General features: G+C 48.6%; 2 protein-coding genes across 5 annotated transcripts in view; one reads left to right on the top strand and one right to left on the bottom strand.

The window, feature by feature from the left end:
- The window catches only part of STRA8 (stimulated by retinoic acid 8), a 42,091-nt gene extending 39,563 nt beyond the window's left edge, over positions 1-2,528 (bottom strand). Inside the window, exon 1 of the mRNA XM_044743811.2 lies at positions 2,403-2,528. The gene's annotated coding sequence lies outside the window, so the exon portion shown is untranslated. The remainder of the gene's footprint in view (positions 1-2,402) is intronic.
- Positions 255-26,364, top strand: LOC123287537 (WD repeat-containing protein 91). 4 transcript variants are annotated; one of them, XM_070513953.1, is made up of 15 exons: positions 255-410; positions 1,759-1,938; positions 2,505-2,712; positions 4,215-4,297; positions 5,545-5,675; positions 6,791-6,956; positions 14,318-14,473; positions 16,263-16,456; positions 17,232-17,382; positions 18,732-18,826; positions 18,984-19,152; positions 21,275-21,383; positions 22,071-22,183; positions 23,456-23,653; positions 26,188-26,364. In XM_070513953.1, the coding sequence occupies exons 1-15, from the start codon at positions 288-290 to the stop codon at positions 26,350-26,352; spliced, it is 2,241 nt and encodes a 746-aa protein (XP_070370054.1). In that variant the 5' UTR covers positions 255-287; the 3' UTR covers positions 26,353-26,364. The 4 variants fall into 4 exon arrangements, with proteins under 4 accessions (XP_070370054.1, XP_070370046.1, XP_070370058.1 ...); XM_070513945.1 differs by having other exon boundaries at positions 6,758-6,956; XM_070513957.1 differs by lacking the exons at positions 23,456-23,653; positions 26,188-26,364 and adding an exon at positions 15,385-15,552 and having other exon boundaries at positions 6,758-6,956; positions 22,071-23,387.
- The last annotated feature ends 749 nt before the right edge of the window (positions 26,365-27,113 follow it).

The raw sequence follows: 27,113 nt of genomic DNA, 5'->3' as shown, positions 1-27,113 counted from the left end.
GCTTTCAATAACTCGGACGACAACACCGCCGCCAGCGTAGCCAGGAAACTAACGCAAGCAGCGCGCCTTCCAGTCGCTCACCCGGAGAGTGATGATGACGGACCGGTGGGGCGGGGCCGGGGCGGGGCCGGGGCGGGGCCTCAGGCGCGCGGCGCGCGGGACGTGTGTGCTGGTAGGCCGGGCGCGGCGTGACGTCCTCGGCGCCCGCGCCCCGCCCCGCCCCCCGAGGCCCAGGCCCCGCCCCCCGGTCCTGGCCCGCCGCGGCCCCTCCCCGCTCTGGCGCAGCGATGGCGGAGGCCGTAGAGCGCACTGACGAGCTGGTCCGCGAGTACTTGCTCTTCCGCGGCTTCACGCACACCCTGCGACAGTTGGACGCCGAGATCAAGGCGGACAAGGAGAAGGGGTTCCGGGTGAGGGGCCGGCGGGCGCGACGCGGGCAGAGGCGACCCCGAGGGATCCCGGAGCGGGCTGTCCCCCAGCGCTGCCCTCCGGGGCGGGAGCGGCGCTGTCACCGCGCCGGGGGGACCGTCGACTTTGGCGCGTCAGGGCCTCACTTGACAGATGAGGAACTGAGGCCCTGAGAGGGCACGTGACCTACCTGAAGTTGCCCAGCGAGTCAGGAGCATCGCCTAGGCTAGAGCCCAGGTGCCCTGACTCCTGGTCCAGGGCTCCGTTCTCCATCCCAGCCTCCCAGCAGCTGCTGGCCTGTCGTGGGCCAGGGTGGCCAGGAGGTTTTAGGAGCTAAGGTTGGGTACCTGGTTGAGTTTTGGCAACAGAAGTATTCCAAAGTTGGCTTCCGAAGGCACTGGGAGCAAAGGCTTCTGCAGCCCTCAGTGTTAGCAGGGTTCAAGTATCCGTGGTGTTTGTGTAAAATGGCTTTGTCACTGACTCCTTGGCAGTGTTCTTCGGCAGTTGAAGCTTTTATTGAACATTTTAAAACGTTATACTTCCTCTACTCAGACATGATTTTCTGCTGAGAAGCTCTTGGAATTTGTGTGTGTGTGATTTGTTTGCTAACTTCAGTTGGTGTTGGCAGGTGAATTGAGAGAGACAGTGAGCCATCAGCAAGAGCACTGGAGAGGAGTTAGGAGATCTGGGTTCTTGTCTTCCCGAAGCTAGTGTCTACTTAGTGGCAAAAGCACATCATTTCAGCTGTCCAGGCCTCAGCGTCCTGATCTTTAACATGGGCATGTTGGATTGGTATTGGTATCCAAAACCTCTTCCAGACTGTGTTCTGGTGTGATTGTTCCTCACAAGGAGGTGACTTCTTTGGCTGACACACTGAGCAGTGGTCAGGGCTTTGGTGGTACCTTGATGACTTGAAGGAGTCATCTCACTGTGAGTCGTGGAATCCTGGCCCGGCAGAGCTAGGAGGAGGACCATGGAGACTGTCTCACTCTGTGTATTTTCACTTGTTGAAGTCTTAGGCAGCTGAGACCAGAGAGATGAAGTGACTTTGCCAAGTTGGATGAGTAAGTCAGGCAGATCCAAGACCTGAACCCAGATCCCTTGCTTTCTGGGCCAGAGCACTTTAACATCGTGGAAATTTCAGGTGTCAGAGAGTCAAACCACATATCTAACATCAGAAAATAACCTAAAAGCCATTACTGTTTTGAAAGTTTTATGGATTGCTAACTTTAAAAAAAAATAACATCTAGAAGCCACAGCAAAAGGAAAAAGCCATATTAACTCTGTGGAGTGAGGGGAGAATTCTGTTCTGTCCTTCATCACCTTCTCCATCCTTCTTTCTCTCACCAGGTGGACAAGATTGTGGACCAGCTGCAGCAGTTAATGCAGGTGTATGACTTGGCTGCTCTTCGGGATTATTGGAGCTACCTGGAGCGTCGGCTCTTCAGCCGCTTGGAGGATATATATAGACCCACCATCAACAAGCTGAAAACTAGCCTGTTCCGCTTTTATCTTGTCTACACAATCCAGGTGCCTGTTGGTACAGGGATCCCTTGTGGAGAGAGTTCTTTGATCCAGAAATAGATTTTCTTTTAACCCCTAGGGAAGACTCGGTATGTTACTCTGGGAAAAGGTGAAACAGTCACAGTGCAAGTTATTTTTGGCTGTTTTCCTGTGTTTTTCCTTCTCATCTTTAGATCATCTGATTTGTCCTCCTCATTCCTGATTCCCCTCTTGTTTTAAGCACGTAAGCCTGGGTGGTGTTTCAAAGAACATAAGTAGCTGGGTTAATGTTTGAGTAATAAAGGTTATAGCAGACCTCGGGGAATAAGTTACTTAGATTATTTGAAAATCAGCTAGGAATTAATTTTTAGGATGGAATTTATCATCAGGGCTTCTGTTTAAACCAGCTTCTTTGAAATTACAAGGAACTTGAGAAAAGAGTGGTGATTTCCTTTATTTTATAAGTTTGTAGATCATGTTTGGCCACTTACCTAGCAGGCTGGTATCCGAAGGCTCTGTGTTGTGCAGTGATGAAGAATCTTACCTCTGGACTTCTGTCTCTTCCCCCTCCTTGCTCCCTCCTGTCTTGGCAGACAAACAGAAATGACAAGGCTCAGGAGTTCTTTGCAAAGCAGGCCACGGAGCTCCAGAACCAGGCCGAGTGGAAGGATTGGTTTGTCCTGCCCTTCCTGCCATCCCCAGACACCAACCCCACCTTTGCCACCTACTTCTCTCGACAGTGGGCTGACACCTTCATTGTGTCCCTGCACAACTTCCTGAGTGTCCTGTTTCAGTGCATGCATATCCTTTCAGCTGCCTGGGGCTCTGGGCCCAGTCTGAGGCATCTAGACAGTGTGATCAGTGGCCGCTGCTCTTAATGCTGTCATTTCTCTACAAAATGCCCAAGGATCGTGTGAGGGGCTGCACAGATTGTGGTTATTTTCATCAGTCGGCCGGGGAATCATAGGTCTCAGAGCTGACGCTGTGCACAGGGATGAGACTGTCATGGCAGTGGGGTGTTAGTGCTGGCCTCTGAGAGGAGCCCTCACCCAGAGCTGACACAGGTTGGTAGGCAGCTGCTTTTAGTGAAACTGCCAGCCTCCAGAGCACCCTCTCTGGGAGTGACCTGTGCCCTGGTGGAGATTGCTTGCCTTTGTTGGGGTTAGGTAGCAGGTAAGAAAACTTCTTGGGCTGGAACTACCTCCATGTGACAGTGACCTCAGTGTTCCTCAACTTTCCAGAAACCAGAGCAGCTTTAAGAATATATGTGTGGATATTTGAGAGAGAGAGAACGTAAGTAATTTACAGCCTGCCGTATTTACCATTTTGTCCTGGAAAGCCTGCGATCCCGAGGCCGAGGCCAGGGGCATCCTCTGTTGCTCGTGCTCTAGGCTAGAAGTCTAGGGGAGGAGAAGGGAGTCTAGTTTGATTGGGGCTGCCTGGTGAGTCACTGATTAATTGGGCGTGTGGAGGCCTGCCAGCCCGCCGCCGGAGGCTGTTTGGCCTCTGGGAGGACCTTCTTCTGCGGGTGGTAAGAAGGGCACTCTCCTTTCGTGTTGTGGGTGAGTATGGATTCCACCCACTCGTTCCAAGTTTGTCTTTTTTCTCTCCCTGCTGCTCTTCGTGCTGAGGGCTTTCAGTTGAAACTAGCAGGGGGCTCAGCCCAGAGATGGTTATGTCAAGACTACATGGGACCTCTAGGGAAATTGGAAATGTCACTCCAGATCTTATCAGTAGAAGACAGTGCCTTGCAAACCAGGCCACGCTCATTCCAGCCACAGTCTCTTCCCCAGCACTGAGGCCCTGCCTGCTGTGTGCCCCTCCTGACTGAAGCTGTCTGAGATGGTTGGGAAAGACGGACACCCTGACCCAGAATGTGGATGTTCATGGGGTGGCGTGTGGCCAGCCCTCCTGCCCAGCTGGTAGAGCAGCTGGCCATCTGCCTGCAGAGCCACTGGCTGCCGAGCTCTCTTTTAGCCGAATGTGGCTAAAGCTTAGTAAACTGGCTGTGAAGCCCAGGCTCTTTACTGCTGGTATTTGGCAAAAACCACTCAGGTTTGGATTTATGTCCTCTCTGTGGGCTGGCTGGGCAGATTGTCATGTTCCTGTGAGTCTGTCTGAATGAAATCAGGCCAGGCCCAGCATCAGGGGAGAGACTTTTCGTAAAGCCGTGAAGAGCCCACAGCACCGAGTCTGTTCTCTCTTCCCCGCGTCTCGTGTTCAAGGATGTGGCTGCTGTGTCAGGAGTTTGGGAAGGACTTTTAATCGTTTCACAGGCAGGCTTACTCTTTAACCTTGTGCACCAGTCCCCGTGATCCTGAACTTCGACGCGGAATGCCAGAGGACCAGCCAGGTTCAAGAAGAAAATGAAGTTCTGCGCCAGAAGGTTTGTTCTGAACAATCTTGCTGCTTGGGAAGTGCTTCTACTTCTCGTGTGTGAGATAGGGTAGCGGTAGCGGAGGGCTGATCAGTATAGGAAAGCACTGATGTCAGAGGAGCGTGTGTCACCAGGGAGTCAGTGCTGGGGATTCGGGGGCTGTAAGAGTCTCTGAAAACCAGATGCGAGGTTCATATTTTAAGTCCTGTGTGTAGCATGAACAGCATAGAAACAGTAATGAACTTCGAAGAGGAAAAGACTGTATGTGCTCATGCCTTACGACTAACCTGTTTTCGTGTCTGTTTTGTACCCCGAGTCCTTTTCCACGTCTGTATTGTTTACAACCCAGATATAGCTGTTCTGCTCAGCTCTGTGTTTCTCTAGTCTGGTAAAATGGCAGAGCCAGGAGACCCACGTTTGCTTTTACATTTTGCCTGAGGATCATTTTTCTGTCCTTGAAATTAAGATATCTTCAGAAAAAGGAAGATTTTCAAAAAAAGGAGAATTATAAGTTGTTTACATTTTAGAGTTTAAGATTTTTGGGTTTTGGGTGTGTGTATGTAGTTTTCTTCAGGCAAAAGGTCAAAAATGCTGAGCTTCATTTAAAACATTTTTTCTGGGAGAGTTCCAAAGTTTGATTGTGTAGATTCCAAAGATTAAAGCGGGATTGGGCAGAGCTGTTTTTCTCAGCGAATTCAGGAAGAAGCAAGTCAGATGATAAAAGGGAAATAAGTCAAATGATAAAAAGGAAAAAAGTGGCGGGCCAGCCACATGACTGAGTGGTTAAAGTTCTGCATGCTCTGCTTTGGTGGCCTGGGTTCACAGGTTCGGATCCTGGGACAGACCTGCTCTGCTCATCAACCATGCTGTGGAGGCATCCCACATGTAAAAAATAGACGAAGATTGGCATAAATGTTAGCTCAGGGCTAATCTTCCTCAAGCAAAAAAAGAAAAAAAGAGGAAGATTGGCAGTGGATGTTAGCTCAGGGCAAGTCTTCCTCACCAAAAAAAAAAGTGGGTTTTGTGTATTGAATGGTTTTTAGGTTTCTCACCTCCCTAGAGTCAGGTAACAGTGGCCACTTGCCCATTTTTCCAGTCCACGGTGAGCAGAGAGGGACACAGGCACTGAGGCCAAGGGCCAGTGGCCTTTTGAGCCAGTGAGGAGGGTGGGTTTTGGATGTTGATGTGCCTGATCTTCACCTGGGGAGGGAAGATTAGGCGAGGTCACCTTCTAACTCGCCACCACCCCCACGTAGCTTTTTGCACTGCAAGCGGAAATCCACCGACTGAAGAAAGAGGAGCAACAGCCAGAAGAGGAAGAGGCCCCAGTTCAACACAAATTGCCTCCTTATGTCTCCAACATGGACCGCCTGGGAGACTCGGAACTGTGAGTGTGCACTGCACCTTGCCACTCGGGGGGCCATGTCCCCTCCACTCCCCTGTTCCCTGTGTTCTCCCCTGGGGAACACCTCGCCAAGACGCTCCTCCTGGCACTCACTGTTCTTGTCTGAGCTTTCTGAGGAAGGTTCCCAAGGAGTCATTCCCCACTCCCAGCCTCTGAGCCTGCCCAGGGAGGGGGAGCTGCACAGCTCTGCCAGGGGCCTGTACATCCAGATGTGCACAGCCTGGATAAATAACCCCTGTCGTAAAGCCTTGGGAAGTTTCGGTGCATTGAAAGGAGCACCTCATGGATGAAAAGATGACAACCCCAGGTTGGATGCGTTCCGCGGTAGAAGCGTGCTCCTGTCAGGCTTTGAAGAGGTAGGCGGATTGGGAGAGAGGTATTTGAGTGACTGTAAGAAAGAGCCAGTTAAAGATCCAGGTGATGATAATCAAAGTAGCAGTTGAAGAAACAGAGGCATAGACAGGTCACAGTTAGTGATTGTGGGTCAGGGTGCAAACCCAGGCAGGCAGACTCCAGGCCTACCTATGGCCAAGCGCTGCTCCAGGTGAAACTGCTCTGGTTTCTGAGCTAGTGCCGCCTGGTGGAAATAAAATGCAAGCCAAAATGTAATTTAAACATTGTTAGTAGTTATGTTAAAAAAATTAAAGAAACAGGTGAAGCTAATTTTAGTGATATATTTTATTTAGCCCAATATAACCAAAATATTATTTCAACATGGAAGGAATATAAACAAAATATTAATTTTTACACTTTTTTTCATTCTAAGTCTTGAATTCCAGTGTATTTTACACCTCCAGCACATCTGGATTTGTACTAACCACATTTCAGCAGTACATGTGGTCAGTGGCTATTGGACAGTGCAGCCCTGAGCTTTCCCACAGCCCTCAAAGAAGAGCCACAGGCTTCACCATTGTGCCAGATAGGCTGCCAGCTCCCTTCTGTACAAGAAACGGTACCCAGGATAATGCCGCCTTACAGCCTGGGCGTGTGGACCCAGCTAAGGCCCTGGTCACTGGCACTGTCCACAGCCCAGTCCCTAGCTAAGCCTCCCACGGTCCCCCCAGCCCTGTGACCTGCCGGTGTGTCTGCTTGACCAGAGCCATGATGTGCAGCCAGAGGAGCGCTGCCCTGTCCCAGTCGCCTCGTGTGGGCTTCCTGTCTTCACTGCTGCCTCAGAGTAAGAAGAGCCCCTCAAGGTTGTTACCTGCCCAGGGCCCCCCTCAGGCTCAGAGCTTGGCCAAGAAAGAGTCCTCCAGCAGTCAGGTAAGTGCAAGCCCTGCCTTTCTAACTCTTGCCAGAGGCCTCTGACATCTGATTGCACTTCCAGACCTACTGGTCAAGTGCAGACTTGTCTGCCCACCCCTTAGGCCGGGTTTCTTTGGTATGCTGATGAGATCCTAAATTCATGACTCCTTCCCTTTCTTCCTCCTTCCCTGCTTTCCCTTCACAGACAAGTGATGACTCCGCAGGATAAGAATATAGTGCAGGAACTGAGAGAATAAGGAGGGAAATCCACTTAATGCATTCTCTACCCACCCCCACATCCTCACCTCCGGCTAGAATGGCAGGTGTTGCCGCCAGCTAATGAGGTGGTAGGCAGATGCACGTGTGCTGACTAAGGGTAGTGCCAGATCTCGGACCCAGGTCTAACCCAAAGGGACTTCCCTCCTCACCCAGCCCGCTGCCGCTCTGACCATCGCCTACGCTCCTGTGCTGGCTCTCGAAGGCCTGCGACACTCTGCGGATGACGGCTGGATGGCAGTGAGAGGAAGTGTGCTGTGGAGGTCCCTTCCCTTTTCTCATAAATTTTCTCTGAACTCATGAGGGCTTATGACTGTGATTTGGTGACTCAAGCGTGAATTCAAGCAATTCTGGAATTTTGAATTTCTGGTGATATTAAGTAGTTTGTAGATAAAGAGTAAATTAGAGTTACTTCTGAATCAATGTATTTCTTTTACAAGTTGGTATTTACTGATTCTGCAAAGGACTTTCACTTTTGTAGAAGCTTGCAAGAGATTCTTGTAAGAGAATTTCTTTTATGTCAGCCTACATCCAAAACAGCTGAGGGTCCCACGGACTAGTTTTCCTATGAAATTCCTATGGTCAGAATTCATTGCTTTCAGAAATGCCTGCCAGAGGGAAAGTTTAATGATCCAGAGTTACTCTTTATTGCTTGGGTAGGGACCCTTTCTCTCTTCATATATTTTTTTTATTAGTTACAGATAAAGTAAGTCATCATAGTGTCTCCCTTCCTCTCCTGCCACCCTTGGCTTGAGAACAGTTGCAGGTGACACAGCAGTTTGGGGCAGCTTGCTGCCTCAGGGAGGTAGGGGTCCACCCCAGGCTGCCATCGGGAAGGCGGGCCTTTTGCACAGCACTTGGGTTCAGTATTGCTGGTGAAGTGCAGGCGCTGAGCAGGACACTGGAGAAGAAAGAGCCTGGGCTCTGGAGTCAGGCAACTGTGCTTTCAGCTCTGGCTCCGTATTTATCACCCTGGCTCAGATTGCTTAAATTCACCCCAATTTATTTGGGATGATAATAATAGTATTTACTCGCTGCAGGGAGAGTTACTTGAGCTGATAGAAGAGCCCTTGGGATATGCAGTGCCTGGCAGATTATAAGGAGTCAATACATTTAGTAGTTGGTGGTGTATCTGTGAAGGTACTGGCTTACTTGGTACCCGAGTCACTTCCGAGACCAAAAGTGCCAACTCTGCCCAATGACTACAACCTTAGCATCCGTGAGGTTTGTTTGAGGCAATCAAAAATCAACCACAGTTATTCCTACGACTGTTTTTCTGAAGTTCAAACCTTAAGATTAGAATTCCAGTCCTGTGGAATGTGGCCGAGTAAGTCTTACTGTTTGCTTTGCAGATGTCTCTCACCCTTTAATCTTTTATAAGTGTAATAGATGATGTCTGGAGTGTTTGGTCCCTTGAAATGTGCATAAAATTATGAAATTCAGTTTTATTAACTTGAAAGAAAACAGAGACAGCTTCTCTGGGGTTAAGCCTCGGGCCTTGCTCTTTGCGTGTTCAGGAATTAAGTGTCATATGATGAGGTTGAAATGGGACTGGGAATTTTTTGTGCAGTTCATGTTCAAGAGATGGGGGTAAGAATGTGTAATTTGCAGCAAACCTTCCTTACCTTGCCTCTAAAATAAATTCAAACAAAGCTTGGGTCACTATGTGATATGTTAACAGAGCACACCTCTTTCCGTTTCCTGAATGGAGATCGTAGATGTCTACCATCTGGAAAATCCGATGATTGAGTCACTTGCTTTTCATTGATTTATTAATTGGACTTAGCATTGATGTTTCAATTCTAAAAATAACTAGTTTATTTGAGGTTCAAGAAAGTCACAGAATTTAGAGATGGAGTACCTTTTCCGGCCCACCCTCCTATTGAGTAGAGGAGCACACTCTGCTTGATTGCTTTCTGTGGTGCCAAACTCACTGCTTGTCAGTGTGGGGTGGTTTGCCTGTTAGAAGCTCTTTGTAGAAACCTCTCTATCTGTTGCTCACTGATCTTAGCTTTGCCCTGGAGCTACATAGAATAAGGCTTCTTGTTAGGACGTCCCTTCCTGTCTTTTCCGTGCTAAGCACTCTGGTCATTCCTCTATCTCCCTTCAACTGTTTACCCATGTGGTGTGATTTCTAGACCCCTCACCATCCTGGACCCCCTCCTCTGAGAGGACATTCTAATTTTTTAATTTCCCTATTACAATTGATGCCACATATGAGTGTACAGTATGAGATGCTCTCTTACAATACGAAGTGCAGTTAGTGGTCTCATCACTTCCTATGATTGTAATGATGGGTAGCTTTTAACTCAGTAGAAGATGACATTGGTTTTTTAATAAGCCACATTGCTTATTAGTGCATATTAAGCACATAGTCTTTTTCTCACTAATACCATGCCAGAGCTCCGTGTTTTTTTTTTTTTTACTATTAATGAATAAGCAAACAAAAACACGAAAGCTGTGTGACTAAATTAGCAATATGTGAAATGTTTAGGCTTTCCTATGTTAAATATTATTTACATATAGCATTGTAAATTTCAGTCACATCAGCATTTTGCCCACTTGTGATAGGTCAGCATAACTGTTGTCATGATTACTGAAATGTTCATAGCATTATGATGGCAAAATATGTGGTGATATACTCTCCATGCTTTCAATACGAATCTGGAGGCAAAATTTAAAACACAAATGGAAGTAACTGTAAAACCACACTTCCCAAGCTTTCCTGCCATCTCTATGATACTAGCCCTGTGGGCACCTCAACAGCAGGCGCACCCAGCCTGCAGTTTTACTCCTTCCCTCCAGCTGTGATTCCGCCCCTTCCACCCCAACTCAGTAAGCTATGGGACTGCAAGTGGGAATTATGTTATTATAGAGATAACCTCTAATTGGCTGTAATGTAAAGAAAGCAAAGTGTCCACAAACTTCTGTATTTGTAACTCTTATTAGTATCAAATTACCTCACAGCTACTGAGACCTCAGCGGTAAGAACAGCTGCCCTTGGGGCTGTTTCCATGGATCTTAGCAGAATGGGGGAAAAGGGAGCCCTCTTCCGCATCTTTCATTTTGTAATTTCAGTGTTATGAGGACCTGCCTTCTGGGTGGCCTTATTTTGCTTCAGGTGAGACCAAATTACTGGAACTTGTTCTCTGCCCCATTTGGATGACTGCCTGGCAAGCCGTCTTCAGGCCACTGAAAATTAATGTATATCCTTGTCCAGAGTGAGAAGCAAGAAGGTCAAATGATACAGCATAGGTTCAGATATCTCTGCTGAGCGGTAGGAGACAGGTAGGTTACGATAGAATATGACAGAATGTAATCTGGACAGTTGGAATGTTATATGAATCCAGTAGTTAAGATTTTTATGAGGTTTACTCTTAAAGTAAAACACTCAATTTCCGGTTATGTCACAGTAAACGTTTGTTTAAGTTATGTACTTTTGTAACTAGACACAAGTTTCCCTTAACCTGCTTCTTAAAGTCTTGTGTGGACAGCTGCATTATTATTGTTTGGTGGTGTTCACCCTTCTTTAGTAAATAACTGAGATGCAGTTTGAGGAGAAGCTCTCTTTAAGCAGGCTCTGATGGGTCTGTAGCTCTCTTGGTGCAAACTACCCTGTCATAAAAGTAGTTCTTCTTAATTTATTGCAGTGCCCTTTGTTAATGCCTGTTTGAATTTTCATTTTGGAGTATAGTCCAGTCCCCAGCCTGGTGATGCACTGGACAACTTCCTTGCTTTCTTGCCTTAGGGGGAATCACACCCTTTGTACTTCTTATTGTTATATTTCCCCTGCTTGCTGGGGAAGTGTAACAAGTGGCTCTTGTGTCAGCTAGAGGAATTTGAAGTCCATCCTAAACCTCCCTGGTCCATCAATATGGGCCAGTTGAATTGAGTACTCTTAACACCAAGTGTTGAAAAGAGAAAGACACCATTTATCAGGTGTAGTGGGTGAGTCAGGAAAGAAGAGAGTGCCACAAGGTGCCTGTCTCCCCTCTAGCATTCCCCAGCTTTGGTCCCAGGCAGGATACCCCTGTGGTCTGTGTGCTTTCCCTGGGCATGAATGCGGTATTATATGGGTTCTTTTCCCTTTTCTTCTCAAATATCCAGTTTAAAGATATTGGTCAGGTTAATAAATCTGTCAAACCTGCATGATAGTTGTTTCGGTATTTCTGAGACTTCCTCACTTGCCATGATCCTGCTAGTTTGGAAAACAGCTGTCAACCCAGGAAACCGATTTTCCTTCTCCTTAGCACTGTTTACATAGCTAGCTGTGGAGTTCCCATAGCTGTCTTTTAGGTTAGGAAAAGGTGACCCTTACCACCAGTTCTTCTGTCCTTTCTATCAAAATGTTAGAGCTTTTTGAGACATGTTTTAGAATTCTTTATTTCTAATTTTATTTATTTGAGTCCTCTCTTTTTCTTGGTAAGTCTAGCTAAAGGTTTGTCTATTTTTTTTATTTTTTTAAAAAAACAGCTTTTAATTTCATCATTTTTATTGTCTTTTTAGTCTCTATTTCATTAATTTCTAGTCTGATCTTTGTTGTTTCCTTCCTTCTGACTTTGGGCCTTGTTTGTTGTTCTTTTTCCTTGAGAAGATTATTTATTTGAGATCTTTATTTCTTCTTAATGTAGTTATTTATTGCTGTGAACTTCCCTCTTCAAACTGCTTTTGCTGCATCCCATAAGTTATGGGATGTTGTGTTTCCATTTTCATTTGTCTCAAGGTACTTTTTGGTTTCTTCTTTGACCCATTGGTTGTTGAGGAGCATGTTGTTTAATCTCCACATATTTGTGAATTTTTTAGTTTTCTTCTTGTAATTGATTTCTAGTTTTATTCCACTGTGATGCTTGATATGATTTCAGTCTTCTTAAATTTATTAAGACTGTTTTGTGGCCTAACATATGATATGTCCTGGAGAATGTTCCATGTGCACTTGAGAAGAATGTGTATTCTGCTTCTGGATGGACTGTGCTGTAAATGTTCATTAAGTCTATCTGATCTGATGTGTAGTTTAAGTCCAATGTTTCCATATTGATTTTCTGTCTGGATGATCTCTCCATTGTTGAAAGTGGGGTATTAAGTCCCTAATTCTTATTGTATTGCTGCCTGTTTCTCCCTTCAGATCTGTTCATGTTTCCTTTACATATCTAGGTGCTCCTGTTTCAGGTGCATAAATATTTCCAGATGTTATATCCTCTGGTTGGATTGACCCCTTTATCATTATATAATGACCTTCTTTGTCTCTTATTACAGTCTTTGGCTTAAAGTCTGTTTTGTCTGATATACATTTAGCTACCTCTGTGGAATTCTTTAGTCTAATTTGCCCTCTGGATCAGTAGATATGGGGAGGACTCAATGGATTTATGTAACGAGGGCTGGCACCCTTTGGTCACATCCCAGGGAGTGAGCACGGCCCCTCTGGGGACCATGTGAGGGACGCCATGGTTACCTCAAGACCTCTCTGTTATCAGTTGTCTTGCCCACCTCTTGCTTCTGGGAAGGTAAGAGAAGTCTTCCAGTTTCTGAAACCCTGGAACCTGTTCAGTGTTCCATGGCCCATGGGATACCTCTGAAGAATGGCCAGAAGCACAAAGAGAGGGCCTTGTCTTAGTTATGTTATTTAGCTTCAGGATTATGACATTTCTTCTTATCTTTTCTATTCAACATCACATGTCTTCCTCTTTAAGGAAATGTTTTTGATGTTCTTAGGATGGTACCTTGCAGATGGTAAACCATTCAATGCGTAATATATTTTGGTGCTATTATCATTATTGTTGTTGTTGGTTTTCTTCTTAGGTTATTTCTTTTGGCTTGTCCAAGAACCCTACTTCTCCCAAAATAAGCCAGAATTCAGAGAATGAAATACCCTCTCTAGAAGAAACATCTGTTACAAGCATAAGTAGATACCACTGGAGGTCGCCTTGGTCAGAAAAACAAAAATAACAAATATCCTGTAGGTCAGCCATAGTTAGGCTCCAGGTAAACTGATCGTCCTTTAAAATTTTCTTTCTTAACTGTTTACATGGCTCCAAGGTCCCAAGGAATCTATGTTAATCATTTTGAGTTGTTTAGTGTTAACAAAAAAATAACAAGTAAAAGAACGAGAAAGCAACAAGCAGACTGTAGTAAGTTTATTCTCTTGACTAAGGTCTTGTGTAGAGACGGCTTGTGAGGAGGTTGGTCCCAAACTTGAGTGGCTGTTTGCATCATATCCCTTTGCTAAGAATATAAAACGAAGGGTAGGGGAGGCAATGTTGACCATCACAGTTTGTGGAATAAGGTTGGAAAAAGGCCAGCCAGAGAATCTGGAAAGGTGCTGAGGTGACAGCTCCTGTTAAGAAGGCTCTAGATTAAGAATCTTCTCTCCATGGGGGCAGAGTGGGGGTTATTGAATACATTTGCTATAACCTTGGTTGACCTTATCACTCTTGTTAGGAAAAGGAGCCAGAAGATGCCAGTTTCTTTCCTGTCTAGTTTGTCTTGCTCAAAGGTCCTTGAATTTTCAATAATTTCTGTTAAGAATTTCTGGTTGCCTAGTGATCATTTCCAAATACCTCAATATTTGTTACATCAGCTGGCTTAGTCATACACTTGGCCCAAAACAAGAGAGGGTCTTGTGTTCCTTTTTCTCCCCAGGTTGTATGTTGCATAAATATATATTTCTTTGTATTGCCCAAACATACAGTTGATAATGTTTCTAACACCAAGCGTAGGGCCTGACCTGCCTCATACTCATCACTTAGTAAGTGCTGGTCTCCTGCCCCGTAACTAAAGGGAATTGTTCCGATCAGATGAAGGAGATAGATGTCTATCTACCTCCAGGTGACAGCTGTGGCAGGCTCAAGGGTGCTGGTGATCTGTCCTCTTGTGATAGGAACTAGAGAGAGGAGAGGAGGGGCCCAGACTGCTCGTGTTTCACTCTTGCCCTTGCCCACCAGCTGAGATGGTAACATTTTAACTCCCTGCTCAGCACAGCCAGGGGACCCTTACCCAGGAGCTGTGGGTGGAGACGCTACCCCCGGGCTCCTGCTCCCTCCTGGCCCAGTGTCATGGCCTGGGCACAAATGGCAAGAGACTTCCCAACCTACTGTCTCTCCCTCTAGACCGCTAAGGGGAAGGAGCCGGCGTGTGGGCCCAAGGACGGGAAGAGCCTCTTCAGTGGGCTGGCCACCGGGGAGTCCAGCTGGTCGCAGCACCGGCAGCGGCGCCTGCAGGATCACGGCAAGGAGAGGAAGGAGCTGCTCTCTCTGACTCTGCAGGTATGGTTTGGCCTCTCATGCCTGCCGCAGGGACAGCATATGGCTACTATGGAGGGCTGTGGGAAATGGGGGAGCGCGCAGGACCTGCTCTCCTCTCTCGTTTTCTGCTGCTGTGTAGAGTATGATTTTGCCTAACTGGGTCTAATTGCCTGCGCTTTGGCTGTTTTGCTCATATTTTGCCTGGCTCCTCTGTGGTCCCTTTTCCCAAAATAGCATTTCCCTAAGTAGGGGCCATAAGATGCCAACTGAAAATGTTCCCACAAGATGAGTTCTGTGATTGAATTGGTTTGGGACCCCTTGCATACAGCGTCCTCCCCCGAAGTTAACTGTGCATATTAATAGCAGCATGCCGCACGCTCTCAGCCTCGGCAGAGAAAGACCTGTTTCCCTTGGTTTAACCCAGAATCCCCAAGACTTGCTTGATCACAGGAGCCTGTCTTCCTGCACCGCCTGAGGTCCATCTGCTAAAGTGGCGGCCCTGAAGGCCATGTGCCCACACAATGTCGTGTGGCGACCCAGGCCCTTGCCATGCTGCCCCTGAGCCTCCCCTTGCTGCTGAACATGGCTCAGGGTCTGCTCTTCCTGGTAGCATAAGCTGCCTCCATTGTATCAGATGCTCTGGATTGAAGACAACAAGCCCAAGGGATTTACTGCCTGTGTCTCTTGTCTGTGCCACCTTGTTGACCATTTATCTCCTAATTGGGGCTACTTGCCTATTTTAAAGGCATTTCTGCCCCTGCCCAGCCCTGTAGTGGTTCTGGTTTGATGGTAGTAGACCCTGACACTCCCATCTCAGATCCTTCTGTTCTGGCAGGCCCTGCAGGATTAAAGATGCACCTGAGCTCAGCCCCTCCCATAAGGCTCCTTTCTGAGCTCTGAGGTCTCTGTGCTCTGTTATTTTTTTACCATAGAACTGCTCTTCCTGTGACCCAGAGGAGCATCAGGAGCCACAGGGTGGCGGAGGTTGGCTGATGCCCCGGCCTGGGTTATGTCTGGGTGAGCAGATAGTGATGTGGCGGCCACCACTTAGTGCACCAGGAGGCGGAGACCAGGGCAGCTGCGGACCCCGGGGTGGCAGGGTATGTGGGGTGCCCTCTGGCGTCTGGCCTTGCTCTGCTCCTCTGCTGTCCTTGGGTGGCCATGTTTATGCCTGGCCCGTGACCTCAGCCTCTCAGTCACCCCCTCCCTGGAGGAGGTGCTGGTTGGCATGGTGGAGTACTGGTGAGGGCCGGGCTTACCTCTGATTGACCCAGCTTCACATCCATATCCTACCTCTTGCAGCTCGTGACCTTGGGCAGGTTACTGACCTTCTGCAGCTTTCTGTCTTAGTTTCCATGGCTGTACAATGGCGTTAATGATGGGATCTCAGATGGTTTTGGGGAGGATTAAGTGAGAGAATCACTCATACTCACATGGCATGGGGCACACAGTAGGCACTCACTAACTGGCTTCTGTTGTAATTGGCCTGTGTAGGCACTGTGTATCCTGAGCCCCATCAGCCCTGACAGGGAGGGGCGCCGGTGACCCCTCCTCCCTTAGCAGGGCATATGTGAGGTGCAGGGTCTCTACAAAGGGGCCGTCGGCGAAGCAGGCCCCTGCCTCTCCCGGGGTGAGGGGGCGCTGCTCTAGCAGTTCAGAGCTCTCCTCTAGGCTCTGAGACCACTGAGACCTCCCTCAGAGCACTGCGGCCAGGCATTCTGGATATCCCGTCGTGTGTCCCTGGAGGAGGCTAATTACTGGGCCCAGCGCAGACCTGTCACAGTGACTTGTCCCACTTTGTTTTGCACAGTGTGCAGAGAAGAAGCCTGAAGCCAGTGGCCCAGAGGGAGAGCCCTGCCCAGAGCTCCACGTGGAGGCGGCAGAGACGCTGACACGGGCCTCCACAGCAGGCCCTGACGGCGGAGGGGTCCGCCCCGAGCAGCCATTCATTGTGCTGGGCCAGGAGGAGTACGGAGAGCACCACTCCTCCATCATGCACTGCAGGTGGGTTCCAGCCAGGGCGAGCCCACCAGGGAGTACACTGACCGGGGTGGGGGCTGGTCTTCTCGGGCTGTGCCTGTGAAGGTGTGACAGGCAGGAGTATGGGGGAGAACAGAGGTACAGATGGTGGGATGGTCCCAGAAGGACCGTGGTCACCCCTGAACAGTCAGAGGAGGGCACGGCAGCTGTCATCGGGGGTCCTGCTCAGAGCTGCTGTTGGCCCGGTAAACCTCTCCATCCTTTCTAACCATGGGAGTCTGAGCTTTAGGAACAAGTTACCTCTTATTTTAACCCTCTCAGACTCACTCAACTTTAATTTGCTTTATGTGGGTACTTTCAGGTAAATATTTGACATGGTAAATATTTTACATGGTAAAAACCTGCCCTTTCATGAACAGACCCTCCTGGGGTGGACAGAGGGTCGGTGGGTTCCTTGCTTTGACAGCCCTGATGGGCTCCGGAGCTGTCAGGCTGGAGGCTCTCAGTCTCCAGAGCCTGCGAGTGCTGAGCGCGGGGCCGGGGGCATCTTGCCCACTGTCCTGTCCCCAGGGTTACCCACAGGGCTCGGCAGACAGTGGCTGCTTCATAGGTAGTTCTTGGACAAATGAGTGAGTGAATATTTCTGGAAATCGTCCATGCCTATCCTTGGTGTGTAGGCATTTGGCGATTATTTTTTAAAACAACTGGCAAGTCAGAACAGCCATCACCTGGACGTTAGCTGAGGAGGTGGCCGACTGAGGCAAGGATGCTACCAGCTTCCCTCTTTCTTTGGCCTTAGAGTGGACTGCTCGGGGAGGAGGGTCGCCAGCTTAGACGTAGACGGGGTCATCAAGGTGTGGTCCTTCAATCCCATCATGCAGACCAAAGCGTCCTCCATCTCCAAGTCGCCGCTGCTCTCTCTAGAGTGGGCCACAAAGCGGGACAGGCTGGTGAGTAACGTCTTGCCTCGTGCTCGCTCTGCGGTCTAAGTGACGAATTCCCCAGGGCTCTCCACCGTCGCCTCTGGCACCACAGGCTGAGTTGAAGCAGCCAAGCCAGGCTGCCTCCCTTCTCTCTCTCATTGGGAGTTTGGGGACCACACATCCAAGAGTGTCCCAGCAGGCTTCTGTCTGGGGGCGACAGGGAGGGTACTGGACTCACAAGAATTGAAATTAGACTGCGGTGGGGCCTGGAGAAAGCTCTCCGGTCAGACGGCACAGGCCATCTTCCTACCTGTGGTGGTCTGGTCCCCTCTCTATCTGCCCTGGGAGGGACCCGCTACCTTCCTGTTCTCCCCCATTAGCTCCTGTCGTCTGTCCGCGTTTCTAACAACCCACCACAAACATTCTCAGCGGCTCCCACCTGCTGCTGAGACCTCTCGCTGTGCCAGCCCCGAGGGAAGCAGCTTCAGCTGTGGGTGGTGTCCTGTCTCGTTACAGGTCTAACGCAGTCGTGTTAGGAGAGTCTTCCTCCTTCTGGACTTTAATATTTGCGATAGGATCTGTAGTTAAGCAGGCAAAGTTGATTTATAGTTTTTTTCTTTCGTTGTGTTCATTTTGAGGGGATCATAACTGGCCCCCCAAGGGAAAAACCTTGTTTTTTCATAATTTCTGACAGCTGCAGGAATTATCTGCAGGAGCTTCCCCACACCAGTGTGATTTGTCCAGTGAATGCCGAGGTCATAACGTGGGTGACGCTCCTGGGAACACCCCCAGACCTGCCTCTGGTGCTTTCTTCTGGCGGTACTCGTTATTACCTTTGAAGCTTTTCACCATTAAATCACAAATTCCTGAAGGCAAGGAGAGCTGCTTCTGCTTTTTCTAGAGGCCTCCACAGGCCCAAGCTGGAGCTGTCTCCAGAACACGCACACGGGGCAGTGACGCAGGCCCGGGGAGCACCAGGGCCGGGACCTAGGGAGGTGGTGGGGAGGTCAGGAGCGAGAGGGAAGGTCTGGAACATCTGGGATTTCAAACGGAAAGAAAAGGAGGGCAGATCAGAGGGTCTTCTTTAGTCAGCTAGAACATTCCCACTACTGCACATCTGAGCTGATGCCTCTCTGCCATCCAGATTTCTTTTGTGATTCTGCTTGTGTTCAAGATCAGCTCTCATGTCTTTATTAGATTTCAAGGAGGTCCTTTTTAGCCAGATTTCACTGATCTACCTGGAGAAGTGCCAGGGCCTCACCCCTGCAGCCTGCCCAGACTGGTCCCTCACAGGAGGGGGCCTGGCCCACGGTGGTCCTGCCTGACCAGCCTGACCCTGGGCTTTTCTTCACACCTCCCACCCTTTCTCGTTCCAGCTCTTGCTGGGCAGTGGCATGGGGACAGTGCGCCTTTATGACACGGAAGCCAAGAAGAATCTCTGTGAAATCACTATCCACGATGATATGCCCAGGTGAGCTGTTGGCCGCCCCCCACTCACTGTGCCCTGTGGGCCTGGTTCTTTGCTGAGCCTCTTACCCCGTCTCCTGTAGCAGGGCCCAGCCTCAGAGGCATAGCTCATCTTTCCTCTGTGGCCGGCGCAGTGCTGACCAGCCCCACGTGTGTTGCAGAATCCTGTCTCTCGCGTGCAGCCCCAGTGGGGCCTCTTTCGTCTGTTCGGCTGCGGCTCCGAGCCTCACTTCTCAGGGGGACTTCTTGGCCCCGGACATCGGCAGCAAGGGCACTAACCAGGTTCCTGGCAAGCTGTTGCTGTGGGACACGAAAACCATGAAGCAGCAGGTACGGGCCCTGCCCCTGGGGTCTCCCTGGGGCTGTCACCCTCCCAGACTCTACTTCTGAGTCTTTTCACTCTCTTTGCTTTGGTTTCCTCAGGTTTTGATTTGTCAGGAAATTTGAGAGTTGAAGTGTTGAAAAGGAGTAATACCCCATTTGGGCAGATTGCTAGCAACCTAAGTCATTCAGAATTGTGCCACAAACTGAGAAGTCACACACAGCCTATTAGAGGGCCCTTGTGGCTATTTAAAAAAATTTTAATTTCATTTTTGTTTATCTGTAAAGACTTCATTTATTTTTGAGCAGTTTTAAGTTCACAGCAAAACTGAGAGGAAAGCACAGAGATTTCCCGGGTAGGCCCTGCGCCTTCATGTGCACAGCCTCCCCCACTGTGCACAGCCCACCGGAGTGTGATACGTTTGTTAAACTTGATGCATCTGCACTGACTTGTCATAGTGACCCAAAGTCCGCGGTTTACATTAGGGTTCACTCTTGCTTTGAACATTCTGTGGGTTTGGACAAATGTGTAATGACACGTATCCCCCATGATAATATCATACAGCGAATTTTCACTGCCCTAATAATCCTCTCTGCTTCACCTCTTCATCCCTCCTCCTGCCTACCCCTGGCAGCTGCAGATCTTTGTACTGTCTCCATAGTCTTGCTTCTTCCAGAATATCATCTAGTTGGAATCACACAGCCTTTTCAGATTGGCTTCTTTCACTTAATATCGTGAGTTCAAATGGTTGATTTTTTAGGAGACAACTGGAGTCTCCTTCTGACTCCCTGTTAACTTAGAATTGCTTAAAAATTATAGCAGCAGCTAGAAGTAGTGAGGACACATGCGTATTCTTGAGAAGTGACAGCCGTGTGAAAGCTTGCTCATGGGGCCACGTGGCCCACCTTCCTCAGGAGCTGAGGACCTGTTCCCGCCCAGAACAGTAGATGCTTGCAGCTGTGACCCAAAGGCCTAGGGAGATTAAATGATGTTTAAAGTCACCTCTTTAAAAGGCAGTGATGTTTCTTATTAAAGTTAGTTTTGGTGCTCAGAAGTGGTGTGGCCTTAAGTTAAACAGATTGTTTCCTGATGTTGCTGGACACTTGAAGGGTCCCTGTCTTACAGGTGGGCTGTGTTCTGAGTGTTCAGTTTGCCCCTCACTGCATCTGCCGGTAGCTAGAAATGGTGTAAATTCCCATCCGGAAGTCTCACAGGTGTCTCTAGCCCATCAGGGCCACACCCGAATTCTTGACCCCCGCGCCCCACCACGCCTGTTCCTCCTCTCGTTTTCCTCATCTTGGCAAATGCGTCCCACTGAGAAACTGTGCCTTTCTGGGCCCAGCCTTCTCCCTCACCCCGAACAATCAATCCATGAGCAAACGTTGTCAGTTCCACCTCCAAGATGTGTTTCCAGTCTGACCACATCTATGCACTTACAGGGACACACCCTAGACCTGCTCTCTAGCGCCCCTCAGCGGACAGCTGCAGGACCTCCTACTGTGGCCACCACACCCTGTGCTGCCCACCGCACCCCCTGCCAGGGGTAGGCAGACAGTGCAGCACGTCATTCTTCTTCCTGCTCTGCCAGGTTTCTCATCCGCATTCCCTCAGGCCCTGCATGGTTCACTCCTCCCCACGCTCCAGCCTCCTGGTACTTCCTGCCCTTCTCATCCTGCACCGCAGGCCCTTCCTGCATGCTGTCCCTTCTCCAGAGGGTTCTTAGCCCACTCTGTCTGGCAGACATCTGTCCTCCCGCATCTCTTAGAAGCTTTCCCATATACAACCCAGTTTTATTAGGTCTTTCTTAATCTTTCTGTTTTCCTCAAGGCACTTACCATGATTTGTAATTTCTGTTTACTTGTTATTTTAAAATTTTTGATTAAATATGGAATACTTACAAAAGAAGATTGAAATTATAGGTATATGGTATAATGAGAAGAAAAGCCATAAAATGAGCACCTATATACCACGACAGTTTAAAAATGAAAGATTACCAATAGTTTTTATGCCCCTCTGTGCCCCTCCCCAATTTGGGTCTCCTTCCTCCTATCAGAGAGAATTATCTTGAATTTTGGTTTATTATTCCATTACATTTTTGCATTTATTTTTTATTTTTATGTTTTTTGCTAGCTTCAGTTCTCCCTGGATCCAGAGCCCATTGCTATCAACTGCACAGCCTTCAATCACAATGGGAACTTGCTGGTCACAGGGGCGGCTGATGGCGTCATCCGGCTGTTTGGTAAGCAAGTGTGCTCATGGCAATCCTGGTCCCCTCCTTAAATGGCCCAGGGAAGAGAGTTGGGTTTTTCCCGCTGGACTATAGGCTGGCAAACCCGATTCAAGATGCTCATAATAGAGATTAACTTTGGTCAGGGTCTGCTGTTTCCAGAACACCCTCTGTAATCACCTTGCACGTGGTCAGTTTCAGTGGACGCAGGAGGGGTGGAGCTTAGCAGCCCATCTGTCTTGAGCTGTTCCATCTGAGTCCTCAGGCCTAAGTGAGATCCCAGAGGACACACGAGAGTAATGCTGTCCTGTCCTCTTGGTGCGGCTAGTTGATTATAACATAAAAGCATTACAACAGTGTGCACTGGAATCATCTGGCGTGCTGTTTAAATATGTTCATGCTGCGCCTGTCCCAGGAGACCCAGAGTCGGAGGGTCTGGGATGGGACTAGTGACTGTGTCTTTAACAGATCCCCAGGGTGCCCTGGTGGGAAGTTACAGAGGCCTCCTAGGAAGGACTTGTGTGTCCTCCTAGACATACGGGCTCTGCCCAGGGATTGCTGAACCTTACTTATGACCTAGGGAAAGAAGCTGCTTGTGAGGCTCAGAAGCAGCCTGGCCTCTTCAGCAGGTGCCTCCTGTCATGGGCAGATGTCTCCCCAGGGCCCGGGCGGGAATCTTAGTGGCGTCTGTTGCCTCAGATATGCAGCAGCACGAGTGCGCGATGAGCTGGAGGGCCCACTGCGGGGAGGTCTACTCGGTGGAGTTCAGCTACGACGAGAACACCGTGTACAGCATCGGCGAGGACGGGAAGGTGGGTGAGCAGGGTCTGGATCAGGAACTTCCCTCCCTCTGGCTCAGGCATCTGAGATTCCAGAGCGCACCAGAATAGCATGATGGGCTGGGTTTAAATCCTGACCATAGCTTTTACTAGCTCTGACCTTGAGCCTCTCTCTACCCTGTTTTGTTGTCTGTAAAACAGGGATAATAAAAGTGACCAATCTGAGGGGATCTTTGTAAGATTAAATGAGTTCAGTGTGCATTGGCCATTCTTATGAAAGAGGAGTACCCACATCCTTCCTCCTTGTTGTAGCAAAGTGACTCATCCTGCTGTAGATGGAGCGGTGGGGTCCGGATTTGGGGCCAGGTTGTGCTGCCGTGAGCTTGGTTGTTGGGTGGTCACAGCATGGATGTGTCAAGTTTGCCAGGGACAGCTGCATAGGCCTGAGCAGAGTCAAGAATTGTAAAAAGGAAGCTGGGGGAAAAGGTAATACTAAGTGCCGCCTTGTAGATTCTCTGGAAAGATACGTTAGGATCCTTAGAAAGGTAACTGGGGTGGGAGAAAGACTTACTTTTCCTGTATACTCTCCTGAACCTTTTGGATTTTATACTATCTACCTGTGTAACCATTGAAAACAGTAATTAAGAAATAAATTTTTCATTTGAAAACTATGGGAAAGGATTTTTAAATTAAAGCTTGACTTCCTATTTATTTGGGTAAGATTCTCAATTAAGAGAGGGTCACAGCCAGGTAGCCTGTCCACCTGGTAGCTGAAGGATTATATACACTACAGTGCATGAAGCTAAGTTTATAGCTACATCACTCATATTCAATTGATTGCACTACTGAGAAACTGGAAATATATTTGGATTTTGTCCTTTCCACTTTGTTCCTAAGTCGGAAAGATCTAGTTGGGTTCTGACCCTAAGAATAATGATGATAATAGTAATAATAACAACCACGATAATGGTCATGTGAAGTGTTCTCCCTGCTTGAGAGACGAGGAATCCATAAAAAGGAAGTTGCCTATCTTTGTCCCTTCCTGGGATCAGGCCAGAGAGAAAGTTCAGACTTTAATGTGAGGTTGCTGATTCTTTTTCTAGATTTTCTTCACTAAAAAAATTGCTTAAATTGTGTTGGGAAGAGATCAGACTGGGGAGTCATCCTACCACCTTTTCTGGTGGCCTGTAGACCCATCACCTCGGCTCCGGGGTCTGTCCCCACTCCTCCTCCCAGGCCTGGGTCCTGGTGGGCTGTGGCCAGCCCCTGCTGAGAGAACATTCTGGATGTGCTTTGTGGTTGCAGTTCATCCAGTGGAACATCCACAAGAGCGGCCTGAAGGTGTCTGAGTATGGGCTCCCTGCAGATGCCACGGGTCCCTTTGTGCTGTCTGGTTACAGCGGCTACAAGCAGGTTCAGGTCCCCCGGGGCCGACTCTTCGCTTTTGACTCAGAGGGAAATTACATGCTGACGTGTTCTGCCACAGGAGGCATCATCTACAAGGTACCTGGCAGGGTATTTTGGTGGGCAGGGAGGTTTCTCCCTGGAGGTCTGGGCTGGGCTGAGCATGGGCTTTCATCCCCATCCCTGTCTCTGCCCCACGTGACCGTGCAGAAGCCTTTGACCCAGGATGGACAGCACCTGGAGCCTCCTTGCTAAGGCCAGGCAGGGGGTGATTCTCAGCTCCGGGAGAACAGGCAGGAGTGGGAGCAGAGAATGACACACCTGTCCTCTCTGCTCATCCATTAGCTATCTTTTGACAAGATTCTGTCCCTTTTCTGCCTCTGTTCTTTGGGAATAATACTTATTACAGTTATGTGTCACTTAACGGCGGGGATTCATTCTGAGAAATGCATCATTAGGTGATTTTGTCATTGTGTGAACATCACAGAGTGTACTAACACAAACCCAGACGGTATAGCCTATTACACACATAGGCTACATGGTACTAATCTCATGGGACCGTTGTCATATATATGGTCCCTTGTTGACTCAAACATTATGTAGCACATGACTGTATAGAAACATTAAGAAAGAGGGAGAAGTGTGTTGGTTTGGAGGTGGTCTATTTTAGTTATTCTAATCTGGTATAGATTTATTATTTTATTAGAGGTCCTGTGGGTCAAGGACACTACAATCCATGGCTGAGACAGAAATTTGGGGGTGTGATTTGTCAAACCAATGATGTTTTGTTCCTCAGATTATATACTTGTTTGAATTCTCATGTCAGAGCTTCTCTGGCTCATGTGCTTTTTCATGTAATTGTATGAAATTACAAATATCTTCTGTTTTACTAGTATTATCAAATAGACTCGCGCTGAAGATTTGTGTTGGAGCCTAAGCACGTGTTTCTGGTACCACGTGAATTCAGTTCTTAGCCTCAGGGTGAGCTCTTTGCCTGATGGTGATGTTTCATCTGTAGGTATAAAGAGTCACAAGGTGGAATGTTCTCTGCTCGGGGGCTATCGGTGCTCTCACGGCCGTGGCTGGGCAGGCAGTGGACAGCACATGCTTTGAGCAGCAGTTGTGTGCAGGTATTGGCCATGCACACAGGAGGGGGAAGTGTGATCCTGTGATCCTGGGCTGACATTTAGAAAGAGATGCACAAGCACCAGCACTGGCGATGGTGCATGGTTAAGGGTTCTGAGTGAAGGAAGCTGGGGGACTGTGTCCTCAGGGAAGACCCCTGGGGGCCAGTCTGTGGATGTGAGGACTTTGAAGGAGGAAGAGAAGTTGGGAGGGTGGGGAGGAAGGCAGGCCTTGGGGCCCCACAGGGGCAGAGGTGAGCGGGGTCGCATGAGTGGAGTGAGGGGGAAAGGGAGAGTGCGAGGTGGGAAGGAAGGAGCCTTCTGGCCTGTTGACCTGGATCGTGGCTCCGGGAACTCTGGGTTTACCTTCAGTAGCCTCCTCTGTTCCACAGATGATGATTTGGGTGGCTCTTGTTCTCTCCTTAGAAGTTAGCTCCATAATTTCTTCTAATTGCTATTGGGAGATACTATAAAAAGCTTTCTGTTTACAAGCCTAATTTTATTTTATTATTTAAAAGTTGAGTTTCAGGTAGGCTATACTTCACTCTCCATGTGATTTTATGTGTGTTATGTGTGCGTTGTATGTATGTTTTGTGTGTATATATATGTATTTTACTTTTAATCATACAGCCTTTGTCATTTGTCCTGACCACTTTATATGATTTGTAGTCAGACTTGCTCTATAACCAATAATATATAACCAATTAATTGGTTCAAGGATTTTCCTCTGTATAATTTTTAAAATGCTAATAATGGGGTCTAATTACTTAAGGAATATAATGAACTTCAGATCACAGTTTTACAATCTATAAGCAATTTATGATTTCTAAAGATGTTTCTCCACAAAGGCCAAATACTTCCTGCCTCTTGCTCATAGATGATATGTGTAGGTGGCTTGATCGTTATTCACTCTCTCCTGGATTCCCCTTCCTTATCACCTTTGACCAACTCTTCACTCCTGTGCAGAGTTCTGGATGGCTGGTGCAGGTGGACTGGAGGAGAGCCATGAAGCTTGTACACTGATGGCCAGTCTGCCTGCCTCAGTGCTGTCCTGGGTGCTGCGGGCTGGCCACACTGTGGGAAGTGACCACGATCCTGTCCTCATGCAGCTTGCGTTCCCTGGGGGAAACAAACATAAAACAAAGAAGCAGATACAGTCTGTGATATAATGCCAGGAGCAATAAATGAAGCTGGAAGAGAACAACTGGGGTGGTGCGGGGGGCACTGGCCCACAGCAGGTTAGAGGCGGCAGAGAAAATTCTCTGACTTTTAGCATGTATCAGGGACTTGTTTTCCACTTAAGATGGAATAACTGTAGTCAGGATAATGAAGTTATTTCCTGGTCTAAGAAATTAAACTGAGACTTTATGAAAAGGTGAACATGTGTACCTGGGCACGTCCTCAGATTGGGGTGGCAGCCCCCAGGCTCGAGGACATTTGGTGGATAAAGTGATTGTGTTTGTGAATGGTGTCTACTGATACTTCCTACTCTCTCCTGTCCTCTTGCAGCTGGGCGGGGATGAGAAGGTTCTGGAGAGCTGCTTGAGCCTGGGTGGCCACCGAGCCCCTGTGGTCACCGTGGACTGGAGCACAGCCATGGACTGCGGGACCTGCCTCACTGCCTCCATGGATGGCAAGATCAAGCTGACCACCCTCCTGGCTCATAAACTCTGATGGGACCTGCCCCAAGGGATACCCACGGAAACAGTATTATCCTGGGGGGTTGGGAGAGATGAGGCAGGAAGGCAGATGCTCCACTTCTGGCTCCTTGCCAGCGTGTGGAGTCTTCAGGGAAAGACTGGGGGCTTGGCGCACTGCCTAGCTGTGGTGACTGGAACAGGAGCCACACAGAGTAGTGGCATGTGTTCCCCGAGACCAGCATGCTGGGCTCTGCCAGAAGCATGCTGCAGATGGCGGGAGGAAAGCTCAGGAAGCAGGAGATGCATTGTGATGGCTGCTCTGTTGGCCCAGGAGAGATTGACAGTATTTTGTATATATTTGCTCATTTTTCTTCTTTTTTAAAAAAAGAATGCTCCTGTGGTCACCTGGTATCTCTTTCTGGAATGTGTGTGCATCAGACCGTCTCACTTCACCCTTTGCCCTGGCAATGGTCAGCCGCGAACCTAGGTCCCCCACCCAGCTCTTACCTCCCGGCTGTGGGGCTGACCCGTATCGGAGGTTTGCTGGTTGCTTTGCTGTAGAAGTAAAACATCCTCTCTCTTCCCTTCCACTGGCTAACTATAGTTTGTGCTGTGCCAGTTGCTTTGGGCTCAAGTCAAGGAGGCCATAGTGTTCTTTTTCTTCTCTGAGAGTGGTGGAGCTTCTCCAGATGAGGGCAGGGTCTGAGCCTTCTGCTCATGGCTGCCGCTCTCCATCCAGTGGCAGCAGTTCTCCAGTTTCTGTCATTGGTGGCTCCTCTCCTCCTTTCAACTTCA

The sequence above is a fragment of the Equus asinus genome, chromosome 1 (assembly GCF_041296235.1).
Source record: "Equus asinus isolate D_3611 breed Donkey chromosome 1, EquAss-T2T_v2, whole genome shotgun sequence".
In the NCBI taxonomy this organism is placed as follows: domain Eukaryota; kingdom Metazoa; phylum Chordata; class Mammalia; order Perissodactyla; family Equidae; genus Equus; species Equus asinus.
The sequence above is the reverse complement of the archived record's forward strand: the minus strand, read 5'-3'. Positions and strand labels throughout refer to the sequence as shown.